Genomic DNA, 17,583 nt, shown 5'->3' with positions numbered 1-17,583 from the left:
GTGTTCAATGATTCATTAGTTGGGTATAACACCCCGTGTGGAGCAACATTTTAAATAGGTGGTTTAATCTCTCCAAATCGTAGTTTCTCTGCTTATAAAATGAAGAGACTGGACTGAAATTTCGCCATGGGGCTTACTGGCCACAGGCCTTTGAAGGGCTCACGGTAGAAGATTCTAAGATTCTGGGGCGCCTGGGTGGCTCAGTCGTTAAGCATCTGCCTTCAGCTCAGGTCATGATCCCAGGGTCCTGGGATCGAGCCCCGCATTGGGCTCCCTGCTCCGCGGGAAGCCTGCTTCCCCCTCTCCCACTCCCCCTGCTTGTGTTCCCTCTCTCGCTGTGTCTCTCTCTGTCAAATAAATAAATAAAATTAAAAAAAAAAAAGAAGATTCTAAGATTCTAATTCTAATGTGGGATTTAGCCAGATGCAAGCAGAGATGCCCATTGCCTGGGCTTACAGCACCTGTTTTTAATGAAATGAGTCAAAATATCCTCCCCATCGCAGCCCAGGCCCCACAGGCGGCCCTCTGGTCACACGGTGGCAGTCCTCCGCACACCTTTGTGCAGCATGGGGGGGGGGCTTCACCCCTCCCTCATAACTACAGCTCCACGGACCAGCAGGAAATCTCTGTTCCTGGAGACCCCTCTTGGTAATCCAGCTTGAGCAACCTGGGATAGAAAGACGGACAGACAGAAAAATAGGTGGTCCGCAAATCTCAGGTGTGGTGGGAAGAGATGGAGACGGCTGGGGTTAGGAATGGGGAGGGTAGAGAGTCTCGGGGCCCTGAGAACTTCCTCCAGCACAGGCTGACAAGGCCCCGTCACCCAAGTGGACCCAGCTGTGTGTGGTCCTCAGGGTCCGGGGCTCTGAGACTTCAGGAGGAGTTTCCTCCTTGTGATCTTTGGGCTGGGGTGGTTTCTGTGGGTCTGAGCTGACTGTCCTTTGTGGGGTCGCTAAGACCTGGGTCACACATATCTAAAGCATCAGCCTTTGCCCTGACCGTCTCTATTTGCCAGGCAAGGAGAGAGGGGTAGGGGCCCAGCTCCCAGCCTCCCAGCCCCTGCCCTTGGCCGGGCTCAGTGGCCTGCTTGCACAGAGTCACCTGGTGGCAGAGTACTCAAGGCCCTGAACCCTCAGCATTCGCTTGCTGTCATCTGCCGTTGCCGGAGGCCCCCAGAGCACGTCCTGGTAAAACTGGCCTGGGACACAAAGGGTGGGTCAGCCAGGCATAAAGACAGAGAGGGAGGCTGGGAGACACACAGAGGGAAAGGCCACTGCCTGTTCACTGCAGCGGGGGCTTGTGAGGACGCCTACCGAGGGTCCCGCCGACGCGGCTGGAGAAGCGGTGGGTGTCCCGCAGAAGGAGGCGGAGACCCTCCCCGGGGCCGTCCCAGGGTAGCAGGCCGATGGTCACTCTGTCCGGGCTGCTCAACAGCAGGAGCCCCGCCTTGTCCATGGTCAGCTTGACGCTGCGGGGAGAGCCAGGGTCCTGAGCAGTCGGGCTGGGAGCCGGCGGGGCTGCCCTCTTGTCCCCGGGAATTCCTACTGTGGCCTCGGGTGCTGAGTCCCTTCAGTCCCTTCTGGGCTTCCATCTCCTCATGGTAAACTGGGACCGACGGTAACTTAGATATAGCCGCTGCTTTCTTTATCAAATAAAACAATGGCCCCTTTCACTCCCTGGTTCTCTTAGATTTGGGTTCTCGTGAATTAGTTGGATACGATTTCGGCCGGTCTTGGTACATTTCCTCTGTCCCTTTCGTTGTTACGGCCAGTGCCGCTTCCTTCTGAGGATTAGTGTTATTTAGGTCTAGAAGAGCAAGTCCCTTTCCCTTCTATCCTGTCCTTTTTTTTTCACTTAAGATAATCTTTGAAATTCTTACCTTTTTTGTTTTCTTAGGAATGTGAGGCTCTTTTAAGCGTGTTGAATAGAACCCTGCTGTTACTCTGAGGTTATTTAAATGGAATTGCCCTAAACTGACGCTGTCTTCCAGTCATCATACAAGACATAGTCTGTTTTCCCTTATGTGTATCTGCCGTAGCTCATGAAAGTATTTAGACTTTTTCTTACTGCAGGAGATAGGAATTCTTTATTCTACCCTCTAGCGTGCAAGTCCGAGGCATAGAAATCCTGTCATTCTCTGTGCATTTATCAGATAATCGGAAACTTCAAGCTCTCTTATGAAATCGGGTGGTTTTCAGGTGAAGCCCTTGGATTTTCTAGGCATGCGCTCATTTGTCAAGTGGAACCCAGTCTCTGCTGTGGGGCAGGGAGAGGGCAGAGGGCAAGGCTCTCTGTACCCGGTACAGGCAGGGGGTTGCAGGGCACGGCTCAAAGAGGGTCAGGGTCCTCGGCCCCATTCCCAGGCCCCCGTGACCTCCAGAGCTGGAGAGCTGCCTCTGGAAGGCTCTGTGGTGGGGCAGCCTCACCCAGAAGAGGATGCCGTCCACTTGCATTACGCACCAGCTGCCCAGTGTTTGATGCCGGGTGGACTTGTCGGCCCCCGTCAGAGCTCCGGGAGCATGCTAAGGATGACATTCCTAACCTGCCCCGGGAGCCAGTGCTCTCCAGCTCATTGCTGTCATTACCTGGCCACACTGACCACGCTGCCCCCCACGGCACCCCGTGGGCACAGCATTGTCTAATGGGCAAAGTGCTCCTGGACCACATCCTCTTACTGGATCTTCTGCCCCACCCTCTGAGACTCAGGGCCGGGGAATTATCTCTGATGATGAGTGAGGAAACAGGCTCAGAGAGGGTGAGCAGCCTGCCCAGGGTCACACAGGATTAGCAGCAGAGCTAGTTCCAAACCACACCGTGCCCCACCTGGGGCAGTGACCCGGGTTAGGTATGAGGGCAGCCAGCCCCAGCCTAACTGCTCGGTGCCCTCCAGAGCAGGGGGTGGTGGTGCAGGGCTCTCTGTGTCTTTGCTCCTCCTGCGGGCGCAGCCCACTGCAGAAGACTCATGCCCAGCCACCCCGTCCTCAGGCCCGTGGGCTCAGGTCACCTGTCGGCACTGTCCCCAGCTAACTGATGGGGCCAGAGAGGTACCCAGACTGGGGGGGGACCCAACGGGACCCAGGCAGGGGCATACCCGGGTATCACCGAGAACAGCGTCTCCTTCCACTTGTAGGCAGAGTTTCTTCGGTTCCGGGTCACTACCACGTGCTCAGGGATGGCACGGACCTGCAGCTGGGGGTTCTTGAAGGTCACCTCGATCCACGAGAACCGGGCCTTCTCTGTCTCGTACTGGGCGGTCACCTCAACCCCTGAGAGGGTCAGGGGCAGAGAGGTCAAGACCGTGGCCCCAGCTGGGCGCTGGCCTGAGCGGGAGGTCCACCCAGACCCCTTCTCACCAGCTGACCTCCCCGCTCCCTTTCCCAAACACTCCCTCACACTGGGGGCTGTTTCCCACGGTCTCTCCCCTCATCCCCTGGTTTCAGATGGCTGTGGAAGGACCCCCGAATCCTCAGTGATGGCCACCTTCAGACGAGCCCCCTGAGAAGGGAGATCGTGTCAGAAATCGACAAACGTTCATAAAGCCCCTGTGATGTGCCTGGCCCGATGAGGTGCCATGGCCAAGGGCAAGATGGAAGAGGGGTGGTGCCCCCCCTCCTCTGTGAGCAAACAGACCACAGGCCTGGCGGGATGAGTGGCAGACTGCGTGGACCTGGGAGGAACGAGGGAGCCGTGCATTCTCATTGACTCTGGCCGGCTCTGCAGACGAGCGTGAGCGTCCCTGAGTGCTGTGCCTCCTTGCATCTGACCCGACACTCAGTTCAGCCAGTAAGACCGTTCTGGGGGCTGGGGGTGCAGGCCTGGCCAGCACACACCTACCTCCTCCCACCACTCACCGCCTCCACACCCTCCACAGTCCCACCAGCACCTTCCAGCGCTCTGCTTCTGCCTGCCCCTCCGCTGCCCAGTGGACCCCTCCTGGTCTGCCAAGGCCCAGTCACTCCTATATGACCCTGTGCAGCACCCCTGCTCCCCGGACAGCTCTTGTCTCCTCCTCTGGGTTTGCTTCCATGTCACTCTGGGCACTGACTACAGGCCACTGAGCTTATCTGTGCCCAAATCTGTCTCCCCGCCGCCCAAGTATGGCAGTGCCTGGGGCAGGTCCACGTCTGGTCACCCTGGAGCGCCCAGGCCACCCCGACCTGTGTATGTGGTGCTCATGGACGTGGCCATGCCATGATCTGGGACGGGCCTGCGTGGGGCAAGGTGTGTCTCCATGGACGGGTGTCTCGTCGTTGTCTCTGGGGTAGTAAGTCGGGAGTCAGCGGTGTCTGGGTCTCTCTGGGTGGATGACTGGATGCGCACCTCTCACCTTGGTCAGGGTCTGAGAGTAGCTTCATCGGCCCCTGAGAGTGCTTGATGTCCACACAGAGGCGGTCCACGCTCTGTCTGGGCAGCATCAGGATGACAGCAGGCGCCTGGATGCCGGCTGGGACAGCGGCTGAGGTTCCTAGGGTGGGTAGAGCAGGCTGGGAGACGAGGACGAGGAGGGGACCAGGCCTGAGGGAGGCTGGCAACTGACCTGGGGGTGAGGCTGTCTTGGCTGATTCTGAAAGAAGAAAAAGTCTGGGTTTAGGAGGCCCTTCCCAAGGAGCGGGATGGGGGGAGCTGAGAGACAGAGACATGGATGTGTGGTTAGGGCTCCCTCTCGACCTCAACACTGGGAAACCCACGTGATAAGTCTGTAGAGCTCCCCGAGGCTTTCCTCTCCCAGATTCTCCTTGTTATAGGGTCAGAAGCTACTGCAGGGACTCTGGCCTGGGGGGCATCTTCGGCTCTTAAATCCACGCCAAGAAACACTTGGTCAAGAATGGAGGGGGCTTATGGCGCCAAAGCAGGTGTTGGTGCAGGGCCAGAAACAGAAAGGAAGAGGGCAGTCAGGACTGAGAGCAATCAGCACGCCCTCCAGCTGTCATCAGTGCCACCCGCCCCCCACCCAGCCCCGCAACCCCGGCCACACCTACACCCAACTTAGGAGTGCCTTTGTAATGAGATTTTCAAACAGGAGAGCGTGCTATTAGGGAAAATGGAGAAGACACAGGGTCTAGCCTGGCTCTGCGCTGTTTCTGAGTCCAGACCTGGAGATCAGAAACAGCTCAAGGGTCCACTGCTGGCTTTGGAAATGGAGGAAGACATCCCTTTCTAGAAGGTTCCACCCTGAGCCAGCCTCCAGAGTGTAATCAATCCAATTCAGTGAAAATAAAGTACACATTATGTCATGTCATGCCCCACCGCAACTCTCCCTGGTTTGTGCTTTGTGCTTTACCTCGCTAACTCTAGGGCCATGTTTAATGATCATCTTGAGAAAATTAGACCCTCAGAGGATCAGAAAGTGGCTTACCTAACAACATGTCCGGTAGCCGTGATTTTCCAGCCATAAGTGGGTAAGGATGAGGAGGATTAAGGGGTCCCTGTGGTCCGGCTCTCCCTAGGTCACTAGGTGTCTTCCCGGAAGGTCCAGCTTTGGAAAAGTTGACACACGCAGCCTTCTCTCAAGCAGTGTCATGGCTCCCCATGGCCGGGGCCCTGGGACCCAGGTCAGGAGAGGGATGTGGAGAGGGCAGATGGCTCCCCTCCCTACACTCATCACTCTGGGAGCCTGTCCCTCCATGGCCAGGAGAAGTTCAGCGTGGGAGCGATGGACACTTCTTGAGCCCCCCACCCCCCGTCCCTGGAATATGAGCCCCCGCCCCCGCCCCGACTCAGACTACCTTGGCCTCTACAGCCTCCCCTTTCAGTGAGGACAGTCTGTATAGATGCCTCCTAATCAGATATAACTGGACCTGAGTCCCAGCCCTGCCACCAGCCAGGTGAGCCGGGTAAGTCACTCCCGCAACAACCAGGGCAGAGCCTAGTCTGTGTCTGGGGTTAAGGTCCTGTCACTCTCCCCCACCCCTCCCCTTCCCTCCTTTGCCACCTGTTATTCTGGACCTTCTGTCTCCAGCGGTACGAAATCTAGAGAGTGGACCACCTGGAAATCAGAGGGACCTGGGTTTGCTTCTGGGATATACTTTTTTGGGGTCCCCAGCTGACCAGGGATTGTGTCCCTAAGTGCCCAGGACAGGGTCTGAGTAGCAGCAACCTCGTGGGGCTGGGGCCTTAGGCCCTGTGTCAGCCAACTGCCCCCCGGCCCAGCCTTTGAAGGAATTAAGCCCTTACCTAAGTAGAAGTTCTTGTGTTTGTTTTCTGGATAAAACAAAAAGAGAGAAAAGGAAATACACTGTTAGAGTGGTTTCGACAAGTTCAAAGTACTTCTGTTTAAACTTGCTTCCCAACCCCAGCACTGGATAGGTGCGGTGAACTCTGGGGTCAGGAGACCTGGCCTCAGCTTCCTCATCAATGGGATGGGATGAGTGTCCGGGGGATCCTGGGAAATTAGGGATGGCCGGGTCGGGGACTTGGTGGGGACACGGGAAAGGCTCTGGAGGATGCTAGGTCAAAACTGTGCTGCCGAGGAGGCTGGGGTCCTACTCTCACACCTACTGGTTTCCACAGGCTTCTCAGCAACTTCAGACCATTCTTTGCCTTCAGGTTTGGTGACCACCATGGACGTGAGGGGAGTGACAAAGCTATAGTGGAGTGACAAGTTCAGAGCTCGGGTCTCGAGGGCCTGTTTCTCAGCATTGGATGCCGAAATCCTGCAGGTGGGGGATATCAGAGGCTCAGCAGGTCTTCCCCAGATGCTTAGTCAGATTCTCCCTCCCTTCCAGACCCTTCTGGGAGGTTCCCACTGGGAGAGTCTGGAGCTCACCCACGATGCCACCAGCCCCTCTCTCTATGCCCGGGAGATACCCCGGGCCAGCTCCACCTGCCCCCCCCACCGGGGAAAGCTTGGGAAGGTGCTTGGGCTGTGTGTGGCTGTCCCAGCAGGCCCTCGAGGGTGTGGGCCACCCACATTTGCTCCAGCAGTTGCTGGATGGTCAAGTATGCCCAGAGTCTCTCCATAAAGCTGTGGAAGATGTACTTGGGGTTCTGGAACTCGTTCTCCTGCTCCGCCACGCTGGACTCCGTTTGGAAGGTGATGTTCTGCATGCGCTGGAAAGAGGGGCCCAGCCCGGGCAGGGGCAGTGAGGGCCCCTCCAAGGCCAGCATGGCAGGCACAGAGCCGGAACTCAGGTCAGACCGACCCTTCCAGAGACAGGGAAATGAGAATGGGATCCGAACCCCCGGCCAGGGTAGAAACAGCAGCAGGAAGGAAGGGCAAGTGCAGTGTAGGGGCAGAAAGGGGCCCCAGGGACATTCCACACTCACCCCAAATATGGAGACTCTGGGGACAAAGAGGGAAGAGCCTTCTCCAGAAGTCAGTGGCAGAGTTGAGAAGAGAACTCAGGTGTCATGGCCCTGATAGGGCTTGGGGCCCCATCCGCCCCAACCAGCAGTCCCCTGCCCAAGCTGGTGCCCTCTGCTGGGGCTGGGCGCGGCGGGATGGTGGCAGTAAGGCGGGTGCCAAGCTCTGGGTGGACTGCTGCTTCCTTCCCCAGGGCGGGGCCTTCTGGTCTCAGGCTGCCTTGCCCGCAGTCTGGGAAGTGGGGTCTGGGGACAGAGGAACCCTGCCCTCTCTCACCCCTGCTCCACACAGCAGCCGAAGACCTTATCGTGGATCAGATCCCACTACCCCTGCTGGAACCACTCCTCTTTCTCTCGCCCGCAGCCTGGTTTCCCAAAACTGCCCCATGCAGGCCACCTGCGTGAATTTTGCCCTGTCCACACACACAGCGATCTGTTTGATGGTTTTCCTTAAAGGAACTTTAAATAGATGAATACTATTTATTTAGCCTTGTCCCAAGCAATTATATCTACGAAAGTCTTAGGTCTGGTGTTCAAGTTCTATTTTCCGGGAGACACATTAAAATAAATACACAACTACTGAAACAAAGACATGTTTGTGAACTACCTGGAGCCACCCCGAGTTCTGCACTTTGGGAACCCCTGGCCTTCAGGTTACTATTAGCAGCTAACGTGAATGGAGTGGTTATACTGGGGCCAGACATTGATCCCCACAGCAGCCTTACAAGATGGGTAGGGTGACCTATTCTGATTTTTACACAGGAGGAAACTGAGGCACAGGAAGGTTACGTGATCTGCCTCAGGCCTCACCTCTGCGAGGTGGCAGAGTGGGTTTGAACCCAGGTTTGAACCCAGCCTGCAGCTCCCTGGTTGTGTGAGGATTTACCCGCACCGTCTCTCCCGAGAGGACAGTATCCTCAGGGCTAGAGAAGGACCTAGAGCAGAGCAGGTGCTGTTACTCTCCGTGGAATGAGAGGGCCTCTCGAGGCACAGAGGCAGAGACGGGCACCACGAGGGGAGCCGGGCTCTTGACCTGGCTGCTTTGGGGCCCGAGGCAAGTTGCCTGCTCTGCCTGGACCTCAGCCTGCTCATCTGCGAAATGGGAGCAGTCCCCCCTGGCCGACCGCAGCCTCCGAGGGCTGGTGTGAGGCCAGGAGGGCATGCCAAGTACCTGGTGCTCTCAGGACCAGCAGCAGCACCGACGGACTGCTAAGTGTCATCTCTAAGTGGCAGAGGGCACCGTGTGACTTGTGCAAGGTCAGTCGCTGGAGCCCTGCCAGGCTGGCGTTTGAACCCAGCCCCTCTGACTGCCTGCCCCAGCTGCCCCTCCCCTGCAGAGGGGCTGGCCACACTCACCAGCTGCCCCCTGACTTTGGCTGAGAGCACTTCGGGGCTCTGGTCCCGGAGCTTCCCGGCCACGACGATCTCGGAGCCTTTGAAGAGCAGCCGGAAGTTGTCCCGTGAGACCTCCTCCACCGCGTTGCTGGGGTACTCAAAGGTCACCACTGTCAGCAGTGGGTTGGCCACTTCCTGGTAGAAGTCCTGCAAGGTGGGGGGTGTCACGAGTGCAGGGCCGGGCTCCGCCCGCCTCACCCAGGCGGCCCCCCCGGGGCCTCGGTCACCTGCAGCTGCAGGGTGGAGTCCGAGTCCTCATAGATGCGCCGAGTCAGGCCGCCGTTATCTAGCGCCAGCTTCTCTAGGAAGGCAAGGCTGACGTCGAAGCCAAAGCCCAGGCAGAAGAGGCTGTACTGGCCATCTATAGCTTCCTTCACGTTCTTCTGGATCCTTGCAGGGTTGGTCTCCCCTGGACCCAGCGGTGTGGGAAGGGGGAGTGAAGAAACAGTGATTTGTTCAGATACTTCTGGAATCTCAGAGCCAGAGGGGCCTCAGATACGCCCCCCATCCCAGCCTCGGGTCCCACGGCAAGCCAGGGAGAACCCCAGCTGCACCCCCACCCCCCGCGGGGCAGCGTGTCCCGGAGTGGCTGGCGGTGCCCTCACCCATGGTGGGGTCGCCGTCGGTGAGCAGGATGATGAGGGAGGCGCTCCCCTCCGGCAGCAGCTCCTTCTGGTTGGCGCTGTCCAGCAGCCGCGCGGCCAGCAGCACCGCGTCGTTGATGTTGGTCCCTGGGGGGCACGTACTCTCAGGGTGGTAGCTTCCAGCCCGGAAGCCGCCACACTGCGGGGCCCCAGAGGCGCTCACCTCCTTGGGTCTGGATGCTGGCAGCATAGCTCCTGGCCTGGTTCACGTTCTCGGCCGAGGCCGGCACCAGCAAGGGCTTCCACTGGGCCGCCTCCCCGCTGAAGCTGACAAGATTGAACTGGTCGTTGGGGCTGAGGTCATCCAGGATCTTGATTAAGGCTTCCTGGGTCTGGGCAGGAGGGTGGGAGAGTCAGGAGGGTGTCTGAGTGGGCCTCCCTGGGGCTCACGTGTACTTGGGCTGGCATCCGAGGGCTCCCACGGTCACTGCTCTTGGGGCAGGCGATGCCCACACTCTGGCCAATCTCAACCCCTGGGTGCCCCCTACCCAGGAAGATGGAGGAGGGAGAATGCTTCCTGGACCAGACCCAATGGCATGAGGCATGTGTGAGTTTCCAGGGCTGTGCCCTTAGCCAGAGGGACCCACCTGCTCTATCTTCCTGCCGCTCATGGAGCCGCTTTTGTCAATGACGAAGATCACATTCTTGGGTATGGTGGGCAGGCCTTCGGGGGCAAAGTAGTGCACAAAGTAGCCACTCTCGATCTGTGATCAGAATGAAACAAACCCAGGTAATAAGAGCTGCAGCCCTGCCCTGCCCCCGACCAGCCTTCTCACCCTAATCCTTGGGTTCCTCTCTTCACACAGCCCCCTCTGTCTCTGTCCCACTGCTGACCTCCCAAATCTTCACCATCTTCCACGGCTCAGTCCAGCCCCTCTCTTGCCTTCCCTGCTCACACATGGTCCACTAGAACTCTACCCCCACTTTATCTCCTATTTGTTTTAGTATTTGAGGCAACTTATCACAAAAAGTTTAGACATTCTAAGCCTAAAATCCATCAAAAGACTAAAGACTTTAAAAACAAGGTCCATCAAAGGTGAAAAGGGAAAGCACAATGATGCCAGAAACTTGTGTGAAAGAAGCTACTGCCACTGAGCATAAAACTGAACTGTGAGCCTCCTGGCAGCCAAGGCAATAAGGGAAATCCTGCAGGGCATCTCTTCAGCAGAGGTGAAACTTCCGTGCCTCCAAGAGAAAATTGTTTCAGGGACAACATAACAAAATTACTTGTTTTCGGCCTGTGCTGCCACTGGTTCACCCTGATAAGTAGGGGCAGTTATTTTGCATTTCATTCTAGAACATACAAGCTCAGGCCCTTTTCTGGTTGCCCTACTCTTGCCTTAGAGCCCACACACCTGAATGGAGCCCCCGGAGATGGTCCGGTGCACATCGTAGCGGACGATGAAGTTGCCATCCAGGACTGTGTCCTGCTGCCCTGGTGACATTTGCTGGGAGAGCGTGGGCTTGAATTGGATGTGAGCCTGGGGAAGGACGGGCTGGAGTTGGGAGGAGCCCCGTGGTCACCCCCACCCCCTCTGAAGCAAGAATTCCAGGATGCGGCCTTGGGCCACAGTCCAGGGAATGTTCTCTGAGGCCAAGCTGTTGGAGGGACTGCCTCCATACAGGGGAGTGGGAGCTGTGTGAGCAGAGGCTGGGCTCAGTTTGCACAGGATCCTGCTGGTGACCCCTCCCCGCCGTGGGTCCCTCACTCCGGCTCCTCCCCATGGCCTTCTCCCCATCTCAGGCTCCAAACCAGCACCCAGCAGCCTTCTCTAGGCCCTGTCCTTCACCTCAGCCAAGTGGCAGCATGGACACAGACCTCCGAAGTCCCTCCAGCTCAGAGAGTCTGCCCATTTGTCCCGCTCTCTGGACAGACTCATACGGCTGGCCTGACAACAGGCCCCCGGGGACCCTTGCCCGCCGACCGAGGCAGGCCCACCTTGGTCTTGTTCTGCGAGACAGTGAGGGCGTCTGCCAGTTCGTTGGTCATGAAGGTGCTCTCTGTCTCCAGAAAGCTGATGCCCTGAGGCTCGAAGATGTGAATGTCCATCTGGAGGCAAGCAGTGGGTCACTGGGTCAGCCAGAGTTGGGGCTGGGCCTCACAGGAGGCAGAGGGGGAAGGAGGGGCTGCCCTCAGCGGAGCAGGTGTCTTCCTGGAGCAAACCCCCCCCCGGACCGGGGAGCAGGCAGTGCTGGTACCTGCAGGTGCTTGACCAGCTGCTGGGGCTGGACTTTCAGCAGCAGCTCATATGCTCCCAGACACCGCTTGAGCAGCTCCTCATACACCAGCTCGAAGGTGACCTTGGCAGCGGGGGCCACACTGACCGACACCTGGAACTGCTCCGTCTTCCTTCCGCTGGCCCTGGGGGAGGAGAGCAGCAGGTCTGCCCCTCCAGGCCAGGCAGGGTATGGCCACCGGAGGCTGGAGGGGGTCTGCAGGGCTGAAGGGGCAGCCTCCCCCCCCCGCCGGGGTCCCTCCCACCACCCGCTTCGGCTCACTTGACGAGACCAGCGCTCTCGCCCCTGGCCACAGCCGCGCTGTACTGTTCCTGGGCTGCAGCCTTCTCCTTGATGTTCCCTGGGTAGGTCACACCTCCGATGACCCTGGGGCAGGGTGGCAGGCGTTGTGGAGGGCTTGATAGGAGCTGCTCACTCCAATCCCACCTCCTCCAGGGAGGCTCCCTGGACCTGGTGTGCCTCTTAACAGCTCGACTCCTGTCTTTGCCTGAGCCCACCCATTTCTTTCTTTCTTTCTTCTTCTTATTTTTTAAAGATTTTATTTATTCAATTGTCAGAGAGAGAACGAGAGCACAAGCAGGGGGAACGGCAGACAGAGGGAGAAGCGGGCTCCTCGCTGAGCAGGGAGCCCGATGCGGGGCTCGATCCCAGGACCCCGGGATCATGACCTGAGCTGAAGGCAGACGCTTAACCGACTGAGCCACCCAGGCGCCCAGCCTACTCACTTATTATGTACTTACTGTATACAAGACTCTGTGCAGGGCCCCGGATGAGGGTGGCGGGCCTCTGCGAGCCATGCTAGGCTTCTGTCTACGCTGCAGCACGCGGTGTTGGTAAACATACATTTACTGAACAGCCCGGGGAGGCAGGTTGCGGGGGAGGCAGGGCTGAGGTAGAGCGTGGCCTCCACCCTTGCAGCCTGGCCCCCCTACATTCCGGCTTGCCCGGTCTGCCTCACAGCCTGCCCCCAGCGGAACTGGTCAGTCACCAGCGGGCGCTTCCCGGGGCGCACTTGTGCCCAGCTTGTGTGCAGCTGTGCGGGCAGCCAGAGGAGGAGCGGGGTGCCGGGCTCCCAGGCCAGTGGGAAACGCGGGTCTGGGAGGCTCTGACCCCTCTCCCTGCAGCTGGCCCCTCTTCCCGCCGGCACACGGGCCTCTGCGGAAGTAGGTTTGGGACAACTGGTGCACGGGGCCCCCAGGGCTGTGCACACGATCCTAACGGCTCTTCTCTGGGACTAGAAGGAACTGCCGGGGCTTTTCCTCTGGAAGGAGAAGAACTGCTGCCGACCCTCCTTGTGAGGCGAGCAGGGACGTGTCAGCGAACCTACGCCCGGTCCACCTGGGTGGGCTGAAAGGGTGACAGTGGGCAGGGGTGGGCAGGGCGGGTGTAGCTAGGGCATTAGGACCCAGTGTCCCACCTCCGCACCTTCCTGACCTTCCGGGTCACAAGTAACTCTGGGCGAGGGATGCTGCTGCTGAGTGGGCCATAGGGCTCCTCCTCCCAGATGCCCCAGCTGGGACTCCCCGCCAGGCCAGAGCGCAGGGCCCCCTGCCCCCTGCTTTCCCATCTCCTGCAGCAACACCAGCTGGACCCAGAGAGGGGTGCAGGCCCTGGGCTCTCAGCACATGCCATGCGTCTGGAAGCTGGCCGCCTGCTGGTCTTGGCCCCCCGTCGGAGGCTGGGGGTACCCTGCAGCGCTCAGACTGCAAGTCGGGCAACACAGGCCTGGCTCCAGGATTAGGAGAAGCAGGGGGCTGCTGACGGGGGTGGCAGGGAGCGAGGAAGAAGCCGACCGCAGGGACCCAGGCCCCACCGCAGTTATTTCAGAGGTCTCAGGGTAGTTTGGGGACCCCGGCCGAGAGAAGCTTGCTCTGGGCCCCATCCATCGCCCTCCCTCAGTTGCTGGGATCAGCGTCTCTCTGGCCTGCCCTCAATCACTGCCTCTCTCGTGGGGCCAGGGACAGACGGGGAGGGTTCTCAGGCATTTAGCAAACATTGCAAAAGAGTCGGGAAGGGTGGGGGAGGACAGTAGAGGACAAGGTGAGGAGCAGCCCTGAGCCACAGAGTCCACAGAAATCCCAGGGGCCTCCCCATGCGGCCTTGGGCCCAGAGCAGAAAGGCCCTCTGCTGTGTCCCAGGTGGGAGGGAGGGGACGAGCTGGCTTAGAACTTCCTGAGACAAAGAGATCGCCCTCCTCGAGGCATTGCTCCATTGTGGGGCAGCCCAGGAGTTAGGAAGTCATCTGTATTCTGAGCTGGACTCTGCCTTTTGTGACTCCCTCCTGCCTGGGCCTGGCCTCAGAATGCCCCAACTCTACTCTTCAGAGGCAAAGACACCAAGATGCTGTGGTTCTCCATCTGTCAACCGGGCAGGTTGGTGGATGGTGGCTGGCGGGAGGGATAAATGGAAGGGTGGGTGGAGGGATGGATAGAGGGAGGAAGGGATGGAGAGATGGAGGTAAGGATGAAGGGAGGGAGGGAGGGAGGGAGGGACGGATGGCAGGAGGGCTGGATGGGTGGAGGATGGAGGGATGGAACATCTCTGAGAACGCATGAAGTTCATGGGTAAAGCCTCTGGTCCCTTGTATTGCCTGCAGGCAGAGCACACACGCCTAAGGCATCCATCCTGGCTCACCTCACATCAGGAAGAGGGTCGCTCTTCCCGACAGGGTGTCACCAGGGAAGATGGTGTCATGGTGCTGGGTTGCAGGAGGGCGACGGGGAAGAGGGCAGGAAGGCACCTACATGGAGAAGTTGGTGATGAAGGCTCTCTTGGGCAGCTCCACCTGGAAGGTGGCCTCCTGCATAACACTGGCCCTGTTGACCACCCTGCTGGTGACGACGGTGTGGGCAAATCTGGACGAGACCTTGGAGTCCACGCTGAGGCTGTAGATGTTGATGCCATTCTGGACCAGTGAAGGGGGAGGGGTGGGACTGTTTGAATGCCACCCCAGCTTGAGACAGCACTCTTTAAGAGGGGGCCCTGCCCTTGGTCCCCGACACCACTGAACCACCAAGCCCCCGGCCAAACCCCACGAGGCATTTCACATGTGAACACTGGTCTCACAGCAGAGGGAGCTGCGTGCTTCGTCCCCCACCCTTCAGTGTGTCCGGGAGGCGACTGTCACTTTCTCCTCGGGCCGGGGGCCTTAGAGGGGTCAGGCAGCTTCACATTTGATCTTAGCTCTGCCCGGTGAAAGGGTAGTGAACAAGTTCTGCGATTTCTGGTGCCCTCGGCCTCCATGGAAACTGGGAAAACAGCTCTTGCCTGTCTCCCACCAGGTGCTTACAGGAGCTGGGAGAACGTGGAGGAGACGGGGGGCCCAGTCTAATTACTGGGAGCCTTCCTCTTTGCCCCCCTTGCCCCTGCGGCCCTGGACCCTCCCCAGGTACACGCTCTTCTCCTCCAGGTCTGCGGTTCCCCAGGAAGGACGTGTGCACGCCTGCAGCCTTGCACACCTGCTCTCTGCACACGGCATGTTCAGGCGCACGCGCGGCTTAGCACCGAGGCCGGGTGGCTTGTGGAGTGTCTGCTCGGTGGCAGACATTGGATGAAGTTCTTTCTAGATCTTTACAGGTTTGATCTTCATGACAAAGCTCTGAATAGCTTTTCTTTTTGCCGTTTTACAGATGAGGAAACAGACACCGAGAGCGTAAATAACTCCTGCGCGGCCACTCAGCCAGGGAGAGGGAGAGGCGGGCTCCTGGAGCCCATTCTCGCCCAGCCCACCCCCTGCCGGCGCCCGGCGGCGGCTCGCTGGGCCGCATCGCCTCCCCGCAAAGCGGGAGCGGGGTCTCCCTGCTGTGAAATGGGAGAGCATCCAGAGAGCGCCCAGGCTAGTGTCTGGCGGCCGGCGGCAGCCCGTCTTCGCGCACGCGCTGGTCCACGCTCGCCCGGCCGCACGGGCTTGCACACACACAGGCTCTCCTTGCTCGTCGGCTCACGCCACCCCCGCTCGGGCACCCGCGGCTGCCCGTTACCTTCTGGGCGGCCGCTGTGTGGAGGGCAGCCAGCAGCAAGAACAGCACCGGCGCGAGGCCCCAGGGGCGGCCGGGGGCCGAAGGCTGCATTTGGGCTCCAGTGCCTGGCGGGTTGCTTCCGAACTTGGGAGGAGGTGGGGAATGAATTAGTAACATGCTCGCGGCCCCGCCCCTCTGGGGGCGGCTTCTGGGAAGTTGGGATCTCCAAGCCAAAAACTGCAGTAGCCTCAGCTAAGCAAACTGTGACTGTCCCGTGGACCTTGGCTGGGGCTAGGGACACGTAGTGAGGAGAAGCGGGCTCAGGTGGGAAGTGGGCATGGCTCTCCCTCTGAAAAGTCCAGAATCATCCCAGGCCACTACCAACCCCTCGCACCAGCCCTTCCACCAGTGGGCTCCCTAGGTCTGGGAGACGCAACAGGGAACCAGCCTGCTCTCCCTAAGCCCAGCCTGGGAGAAACAGGGATGGCCCAGACCAAGGGGGCTAGGGAGTGGCTTCCGGGAGGGGGCAGCGGGGACCCAAAGGTACTGAGCAGCCATTGGGGTGTCTGACTGGGGCAAGATCTGCTGGGGTCGGGGCAGGACGGAGACCCCTTGTTTCTGGGGTGAGAGAGACTGGGCCCAGGAGTCCTCTTCTCTGCGTTTGGGTCCCAGGCTGCTGTCGGGCCCCATTAATCTAGCTAGGGCTCTTGGTTCAACTCCCGCAGGGCCCCCAGAATGAGACCCGCACTTCGGCAATACCAACCAAGAGCCATAAAGATGCCCGCACCTCGAGGCCCAGAGGTCTCCCTCCAGGGCATTTATTGAGAGGAAGGCATGGAACAGCGTGGTGGTGTGTGCACTCGGCGGCCCACGGGGTCAGTCATGCCGAGGGAGCCCGTGAGTCACGGCTAGCGTGAGAATGTGGAGGCGGCAGCGCACCGGGGGGGTGCCACGGTCCCGAGCCGGACCGGAGGGAGGGCACCGGTAGGGGTGGGCTAGGATTACCGGTAACTTTTCTCAATTATCCTTTAATAAACTTGAAATGCCTTTGTAACAAACAGCAACGAAGTGAATAAATATTGAGGGATCTGGACGAAGCTGGTGCCTGTGTCCCTGGCAGTCCCAGCTCCTGGGTCTGGCCATGGGTAAGGTCGAGTTGCTTCAGCAGTGTGGCCAGGTGCCAAACCCTGGGTCGAGGCTGGCTTGGTGACACTGGTGGGGGTGGGGGTGGGGGGCGTGGGGAGCAGCCATGTTGGGGGCCCACACAAGGTTCTGAGGCAGTGACTGGCCGCCGGGGTCTCCTCCATCAAGGCCAGCAGCATCCGGCTCGGGCGAAAGGGCAGCAGAGACCCGGGTGCTGTGTCTGGCTGCGAGTAAGTGTCCCCCTTCCTTAGCACACCTGCAGCCAGAAGCATCTCTCTGCACGTCTATACTGCTTGCCCTTTGGCTCTGAATAAGGTTGGGATCATATGGGGCTTCACAGCCCTGCGGCAATCTGAAAAGAGCCTCCCCAAGGAGCACAGTGGGCAGGCCCAGGCCCTGTCCCACCGGAGGTCTGCTCCTCGGGGCACAGAGCACAGGCCCAGCCTAGAAGCAGCTATATAAGGAGGCCGGGCTGGCTGAGGACGTGGGAAAGGCTCCGAGCAGCCAGCCCCACCTGCCCAGGGGGCCGGCCGGCTTCCCTGCAGACAGCAGCCCTGAGTCGGGTGCCGCAAGGCCCGGCCCTGCTGGTCCAGCCTGGGACTCTGCCTGTGGTTTTGCCGTCACAGGGGGATGGGCCTCTGCAGGCCCAGATCTGACAGCTCCATGCACACAGGGGACACTGAGGCCTCGTGAGCCAAGGGCCTGGAGTTCCCACGAGGCAGGCAGAGCTGTGGGAGTGGCAAGGGGGAGGCTCACCCTGTGCGTGGGACAACAGCTCAGGAGGCAGCCTACCACTGGCCAGAGAGGGGCCTCGACCTGGCTCTGTCTTTGAGGGGTATGAGCTGGCAAGGAGGTAGTGCAAACAGGGGTGCAGGGGGGAAGGGGCTGGGAGGTCCCTGGTC

At 59.5% G+C, this 17,583-nt stretch overlaps 1 protein-coding gene across 11 annotated transcripts; it reads right to left on the bottom strand.

Annotated features, from left to right (window-relative positions):
- Nucleotides 1–447: 447 nt before the first annotated feature.
- ITIH4 (inter-alpha-trypsin inhibitor heavy chain 4) lies at nt 448–15,730 on the bottom strand. Of its 11 annotated transcripts, none has more exons than XM_078077148.1 (24): nt 15,560–15,730; nt 14,324–14,484; nt 12,320–12,394; nt 11,841–11,945; nt 11,541–11,703; nt 11,281–11,391; nt 10,697–10,822; nt 9,929–10,045; nt 9,505–9,673; nt 9,303–9,428; nt 8,925–9,106; nt 8,659–8,844; nt 6,911–7,050; nt 6,499–6,653; nt 6,175–6,201; nt 5,933–5,986; nt 5,357–5,476; nt 4,689–4,835; nt 4,538–4,564; nt 4,328–4,465; nt 3,092–3,266; nt 1,314–1,468; nt 1,102–1,198; nt 448–667 (listed from the first exon to the last, which is right to left on the bottom strand). In XM_078077148.1, the coding sequence occupies exons 1-24, from the start codon at nt 15,713–15,715 to the stop codon at nt 598–600; spliced, it is 2,982 nt and encodes a 993-aa protein (XP_077933274.1). In that variant the 5' UTR covers nt 15,716–15,730; the 3' UTR covers nt 448–597. The 11 variants fall into 11 exon arrangements, with proteins under 11 accessions (XP_077933274.1, XP_077933284.1, XP_077933267.1 ...); XM_078077158.1 differs by having other exon boundaries at nt 4,328–4,456; XM_078077141.1 differs by having other exon boundaries at nt 4,328–4,564.
- Nucleotides 15,731–17,583: the final 1,853 nt, after the last annotated feature.

This window comes from Halichoerus grypus, chromosome 1, assembly GCF_964656455.1.
Source record: "Halichoerus grypus chromosome 1, mHalGry1.hap1.1, whole genome shotgun sequence".
In the NCBI taxonomy this organism is placed as follows: domain Eukaryota; kingdom Metazoa; phylum Chordata; class Mammalia; order Carnivora; family Phocidae; genus Halichoerus; species Halichoerus grypus.
Note: the sequence above shows the minus strand (reverse complement) of the source record. Positions and strands in the feature narration are given on the sequence as shown.

Bases quoted from the DNA above. Each gene is read 5' to 3' on its own strand.
- ITIH4 (XM_078077141.1), bottom strand. From the start codon at position 15,715: ATGTTACTAATTCATTCCCCACCTCCTCCCAAGTTCGGAAGCAACCCG. The intron at 11,946-12,319 runs GTAAGTACATAA...ACCCTGCCCCAG, and splicing joins TGCACAGAGTCTTGTATACA to GGTCATCGGAGGTGTGACCT. The intron at 3,267-4,327 runs GTGAGAGGTGCG...TGACCCTCTCAG, and splicing joins ACTCTCAGACCCTGACCAAG to GGGTTGAGGTGACCGCCCAG.